General features: G+C 36.2%; 1 protein-coding gene across 1 annotated transcript; it reads left to right on the forward strand.

Annotated features, from left to right (window-relative positions):
* The first annotated feature begins 978 nt into the window (after positions 1-978).
* LOC112525894 (GRF1-interacting factor 1-like) lies at positions 979-5,092 on the forward strand. Its single transcript, XM_025136211.1, has 4 exons — positions 979-1,459; positions 3,868-3,944; positions 4,067-4,151; positions 4,527-5,092. The coding sequence occupies exons 1-4, from the start codon at positions 1,376-1,378 to the stop codon at positions 4,917-4,919; spliced, it is 639 nt and encodes a 212-aa protein (XP_024991979.1). The 5' UTR covers positions 979-1,375; the 3' UTR covers positions 4,920-5,092.
* The last annotated feature ends 1,799 nt before the right edge of the window (positions 5,093-6,891 follow it).

The raw sequence follows: 6,891 nt of genomic DNA on the forward strand, positions 1-6,891 counted from the left end.
AACTTACAAAAAGTCATTCTCTTTCCTTCTTTATTTGACTTTGGACAAATGTATACATATTTTTAGAATCTATTTTTCATTTTTCTTCATTTTGAAAAAATGTTAAAGAAAAAAACAGAATTTTTAAATACCCACCACTTAATTTTTATAGCAGTGTTGAAGATCTCTCCATGTAAATGTAAAGAAAAAAAATATATATATATATAACCATAACGGTGATATCTGATTGATTTGAGTTTGAGCTCTAAAATCAAAGGGGATGATATCCCCACCCCTCTACATCATTTTTCACCCCCTCCTCCTCACACCAACCCTCACTCTCACAACTTTTCCTCACTCTCACCCTCACATAGTCACCCCTTACACAATCTCACCCCCCCCCCCTCACATGCACCCATAGGAGGGGTGGGGTTAGAAAAACCCAAAATCAAAAGTGTATGAAGGTCTTATGTTCAAATCTAAGAAGTAATAAAAATTCTCTTGTAGCTATGGAAGTTTAAATGCGGTGACTCCGGAGTACCCACAAAACAGATGGTTACCCTGAGATTAGTCGGTTCATACAGCAAGTTGGATATCCAGGTTAATAAAAAAAATATTGTTATACATGTATTTATGTTAAAATCATGTTAAGTTATTAGTTAAAAGTATAAAAAGTAAGTTTTAATGTTGATATATATATATATATATATATATATATAATTAATATATAAAAATACATTTAAAATATACACGAATACAATTAATCCAAGGTTAAAACTTAACAGAACACAATTTGGGCAAGCACCCATTTTATACCGACGTGAAATTCAAAAGAGAGAATAATTTTTTTTACAGAAGTTCCAAAACCCCTAAACCCTACTGTGAATTTGATCTCTCACTCTCTCTCTCTCTCTCCTCTCTCTCTCTCCTCTCTCTCTCTCTCTCTCTCTCCTCTCTCTCTCTCATACCACCACCACCACCAAATCCAGCTATATAGCCAAAGAGAGTAGTACACTGAGAAAAGCCTGTTGCTTTTTTGTTTTCTTTGATCAATCTTCTGCTATCCATCCATCCATCCATCTATCTATCAGCCTTTAATATCTGTGCTCTTGGGGTTCAAAGAAAGCTCGTTTAATTTCGTCAAACACAAGAACACAGAGAGAAAAAGAAAGAAAAGGGTTTCCTGTGGAGCCCTATTCATTTCCCCTTTGCACTTTGCTGTAGTCTTCCCTTCTTTCTCACTATCTATCCCCCTTCTACAGTCAGATACAAAACACACACCCACATATACTTGCACATTATATATATATATATATACACAGAGAGAGAAACACACTCACAGGCTATAGCAGTGGGAGTATAGTAGAAGTTAGTATAAAAAGAGAGAAAATATATAATGCAGCAGCACCTGATGCAGATGCAGCCCATGATGGCAGCCTATTATCCCACTAACAGCGTTACTACTGATCACATTCAACAGGTTTTATTACGAGTTTTCTTCCCTTGAAACAGTTTTCCTTTCACTTTCTCTCTCACACACAACACACACTCTCTCAATGAGTCCAGTTCCTGTGTGTCTTGTTGTTGGGGTTATGTGTTCAACTTCCTTTTCTGATCTTTTTGTCTTCCCTTTTCTTTTTGGCTTTTCCATGACTTTTTTTTTGCTTGTTTCTTCATCTGCAACAAGTTCCCTTCATACATACAACCCTCACCATCACTTATATTTGCTCACAAAAACCATGCTTTTACTTACATGTTTCTCTACTCTGTGTGTGTATATATATACATATATATATATATATATTCCTTTATCATGTTTCTGAGTTTAATTTTGTTCACTCACTTTGGTGATGAAGTTTTCTTGGACTTGTTAAACTGCAAATAGATAAAAATGAATCTTTTTAATGGTTCTCAAAGAAAATAATGGATGTAAAATGGAAATACTTGTGATAGAGAACATGATTTCATAGAAAAAAAATACAAAAAATGCAAATCCCATGTTATTTCTTGTTAATTTATTTGGGAATTTTTCTTTAAAGTATATTGGTTTAGGGAATAAATTATGTTACCCTCTTGGTAATCTGTGAGTCAAGATTCTGCATTAAACATTCTTTATTTTCACCAATATCTATGCTTGTGCATGCTACTAGATTAATATAGTCTAATAGTATTGGATGCCCTATTGATTTATATGTTGGCCTTCTGCTGTCCAGGTATCTTGCTAACTTTATCTCTAAATATCATTGGGAAAAATGTGATTATTATATCAGTATACACACACACACATATATATATATATATATGTATATATATGTATATATGTATGTATCTTTGTTCTGAGTGCATATTAAGATATCAGTGCAATATTAGATCAGCAAAACAAGATAGGATTCAAAGATCTTGTTGCTAGACCTAGTTTGACTTTTACATATTAGGGGATAGAATAGAATATATTGTATCCAGCTGTGTTGTACAAATCGGTCTTTCAGCTTCAGATGCTGATAAAAGCTTTAGGGCATCTGGGTTCCTGCTTTTTTTTTTTTTTGCGAATGAATGAAAAAGTAATAGGGTTTTGGTGCTATTCTTGTAAGAAATCTAGGTGATTAGATCGTCTTTGAGAATCTGCATTTGGTTTTCATTAGCGTCTATAGTTGTTCCAAGATGGTTTAAAGCAATAGGGTTTTGGCCCATTGACCATTTGAGGTCATTTAATGGAATTTCTGCATATTTACTGCAAAAATGCTGCCGGTGATGGGAGAGGAACGGCATATATGAGGTGATCCTGTTCAAACGATATATGCCATGTGGTCGGAGTCGAAAGCAATTTTTGGTTTAAATGTTAATGGCCCCACCAGTTTGGTGTTTTTTTGGCTAGGGTTGGAGATGGTCTAATGTATGTTTGTTAGCAGCTTAATATCGTGCTTAATGGGACTCGAAACTTATTTGGTTAGCGATATATTACTGTTTGGTGGTGACTTAATGATGTAGAAATGGCTCATCTAGTAAGCTTTTAGTAGAGAGCTTTATGCATAAAGCCAGATCTTTTTCTTTCTAAACCTATCACATCTGATTAGAAAACATATTCATTCCATGTATGAAAAAACCATTCCAAACAAGAATCTTCCATATCTATACAGACAGATTAATCAATAAGGTCAGCAAAATCCCCCAAACTATCACATAACTTGCCACTGTTTCCAAATATGGAAAACCATAGTGCTTGTGTTAAAAGTAAATGAACCCAATGTATCTTGCTCAAAAGCAAGTCAAGTGGGGATGTATGCAGATCTGTCCTACAATAGAAAAGAAATAAACGAGTTTGAGGATTATTTTGCACAAGGGAAAAAAATGATACGAAGTGATCACTGTTTCGAATTGACCGATAGGGGTTTCAAAGTATCACCCCCGACCCTTGGACGAGGGGGGGCCGGGGGTAATTTCACTGGTCCACATCTTGGTTAGGGAAAAAGTTTTCATCTTTTATTCAAGATTTTGAGCAAATAATTAATGCATACATGACCCCATTTCAGCAGTTGGCTTGTATGTCTCATCTTGAATAGGGCAAAAGGTTGTTTTTATTGAGTAATTGGACAAATAATCCAACATTGGGAATAAGAGTACATTCCCCCCAACTTGGCTAGGTTAAATGTTTCAGTTCTTTTCAAATCATGTAATTAATAATCACCCAAATGGGCGATAACGACACGTCCCCTCGAGTTTGAAAAAACCCGTGAAAACAAAAACAGTAATGATCTTGACCCGAGTTTGATGATAGTTTGATGATAGTCTAGAACTTACTAGAAGGCCAAATTACATGAAAATGCAACGTACTTTTTATGATTTCTATTTTGTGTAACCTAGTTTTAAAACCTTCTGTTTTATGTGCAGTACCTTGATGAGAACAAATCTCTGATTCTGAAAATAGTGGAGAGTCAAAACACGGGGAAAATAACCGAATGTGCAGAGTGAGTGTTTCCAGTTCTTTTCCGTATTCGTTTGCATCAACGAGTCTTCAGAAGTTCGTATTTTTCATACCCGTTGTACTTCGAATATAAGCGAGTTGTTTTAAATCGTTGTATTGTGGCAGAAATCAGGCGAAGCTTCAGAGGAACCTTATGTACCTTGCTGCTATTGCTGATTCTCAACCGCAGGCACCTGCAACTCATTCTCAGGTACGAATCTTCACATCGTACGCCGATTATAGACCCTGATCGATGATCGAATCTTCATAACGGGCTTTTTAGGACGCCTAGCTGTCATTTGGCGACTTAATAAAGTACTTAAATAGGACTTGTAGATTATAAAAATATTAACTTTTGCGTCATATTTGCCTTTTTTTATAGGACACTTTACAATAGTGTTTCGTAGAAGACTAATAAGACGATTTATTTCTTGTTTATTACTTTTTATTTCTATTTTAGTTTGTCCTAAAATAAGTGTCCACTTATAAAACAATAAGTGCCTACTTTCTAATTCTACTTTAGCACTTCTTTGGTTGGAGATGGTCTTATGCTTGGAAGTTTAACTTGTGTACCATTAAAATGCAGTACCAGCTCGGTGGGATGATGCAGCCGGGTGGTCATTACATGCAGCAACACCAACAAGTTCAACAAATGTCGCCACAAGCACTTATGGCTGCACGTTCATCCATGCTCTACAGCCAGCAGCAGTACTCCTCGTTACAGCAGCAGGCCGCCATGCACAGCCAGCTAGGGATGAACTCTGGTAGCGGTGGTGGAAGCAGCGGACTTCACATGTTACAAAGCGACAGCACCAGTGCCGCTGGCGCCAGTGGTGTTGGACACCTAGGCATAGGAGGGTTTCCTGACTTTGCCCGTAAGCAAGATATCGGACTCTCGGGGTCTACTGCCGAAGAACGTGGTGGTGGCGATGGTGGCGGCGAGACGCATTACCTGAAATCTGCTGATGAAGGTAACTGATGTTTTACATGGTGTTTTAGAGCATATTATATGAAAGTCTCTTAGATTTTAGTTTCAGAAGTAGGCGATGATGATCAGAAGAGTAGAGATCTGGAAAAATAACTTGTTGAACAGCTTATAAATGGATTTCAGTGTCGGTAATCGCTTGAAACTCGATCTTGGTGTTTTTATGTTGCTGGATTATGAATCGCAGTCGTGTTTTTGTAAATTTGTAGGTTTCGGTGTTCATATTTTTTTGGTCTGTCTTTGTTTTCGAGGATGGTCTTAGAGTCGTTGCAAAAATGTTAATCGGAGGCCGATTTAAACCCACATATTTTATCGACACATCTTTTTATAGAACACTTGTTTTTATAAGACGTTTTTTCAGATGGAGTCGTAAAAAAGCTAATATTTATTTTAAAAATCGTCTTCAAGAACTTGTTACACACCCCAAAAACTATATATCAACTTGCTGTAATATATTTGCATATGATACAGATTATTTGGTCGTATAAAACTATGTCAACTTAATGTGATATATTTGCAGATGACACAAACTATTTGGTCTTATGAATTTAAATTCTACGTAAAATAATCTAGGGTATGTTTGCTAGTAGCTTAATGAGACTCCCAACTTATTCAGTCATCTATGCATGATTGTTTGGTAGTGGCTTAATGATATAAAAAATTGATATACTCGGTAAGCTTTATGCGGACAATCAAGTTTTTTTTTCTTTCTTTCCAAATATGTCTCTTCCAATTAAAAAACACGTTCATTCCATATATGAAAAACTCTTCCAAACAAAAGCATACTCAATCTATACAGATAGATTAATCTATACAAACAACTTTATCCATACAAGATCTAATAGAAAACCAACCAAATAACCTAACTCTATCCATAGAAGATCTAATCGAGAACCAACCAAATAATCCATGAGATGATGTTTAGATACTTTTTGCGTCCTATTAAAGTTGTTTTTGTTGTAATGTGTGCATACAAGCATGGTCGAAAAAAACCAATATGTCAAATCACACCTTCTAATGACTATGTCTGTCCGCAATCTCTTTCCATGACCAACTATAAATTTCGGTTTGTGGGTCCGTCAGTCTTGAAGGTTTGTAACCCGAGCTAGAGGCTCGGGAACCGTGTTCCCCCGTGGTAGCGGCAGGGGTGGTGGTGAAGATTTCTTGGTTTGGTGTTTGGCCAGTGAAATGTTGTACAATTTGCTTAAACTGGGAAGGATCTTTTGCTTCCACCATAACCGGGCTCGAGATGTGCTTCACCTTGATACCTTTCTCTTCGCCTTTTGCTGTCATAGCACCACCGCCGCCGCCGCTGCTTCTGCCCGTCTCCATGGTCTTGTGGCCCGCAGTTTATATGGATAATATGGGTGCAAGTGAACATGTGTTTTGAATGTAAATATAGAGGGGGGCAGTTTTGACTTTTGACAAAGTCTTTGACGGGACAAAAAAGTAATTCCAAACATGATTAATGCTTTGTTGGTGCAAAGTTAGTAGAATATTAACTTAGCAGCCTACTTTCGATGTTGATACATTCATTGAACCATAGAAAAAGAATTCGACCCGTGGGTGATTTCGGTTTAGTTTACAAATTAATGTACTAATTGCGTTTTGTTTGATTTGGGTCAAAGAAAATTCAAATCGGAAATCAAAAACGATGTCTCGTTTGAGTTGTTTCCACGCACGTGGTTGGTCGTTTTGACGGTTGTTAAGCTTGCGTAGAGCATCTACGACTGCCTTGAAATTGGTGTGAAATGAAAATTTGTAAGAACCTTTATTGAAGAAGCTCTGAAAATTTGGAATTAAGAAATTGTTTGGCAAACATAAGCTAGCTTATATTTTGAGTACATATTTGAATGAACATAAGTTAGTTGGAGTAGTTTATTAAGAGCTTATTATAGTTTTTTTCCAGTTATAATCTTGATTAATATTAATTGTGTTTATTATTATAGTAATTAATAAATATTAA

The sequence above is a fragment of the Cynara cardunculus genome (genome assembly GCF_001531365.2).
Source record: "Cynara cardunculus var. scolymus isolate 2C chromosome LG 13, CcrdV1, whole genome shotgun sequence".
Lineage (NCBI taxonomy): Eukaryota > Viridiplantae > Streptophyta > Magnoliopsida > Asterales > Asteraceae > Cynara > Cynara cardunculus.

Coding starts and splice junctions, on each gene's coding strand:
- LOC112525894 (XM_025136211.1), top strand. CDS start 1,376: ATGCAGCAGCACCTGATGCAGATGCAGCCCATGATGGCAGCCTATTAT. Junction 3,945..4,066: donor AAAATAACCGAATGTGCAGA/GTGAGTGTTTCC, acceptor GTATTGTGGCAG/AAATCAGGCGAAGCTTCAGA. Junction 4,152..4,526: donor CACCTGCAACTCATTCTCAG/GTACGAATCTTC, acceptor ATTAAAATGCAG/TACCAGCTCGGTGGGATGAT.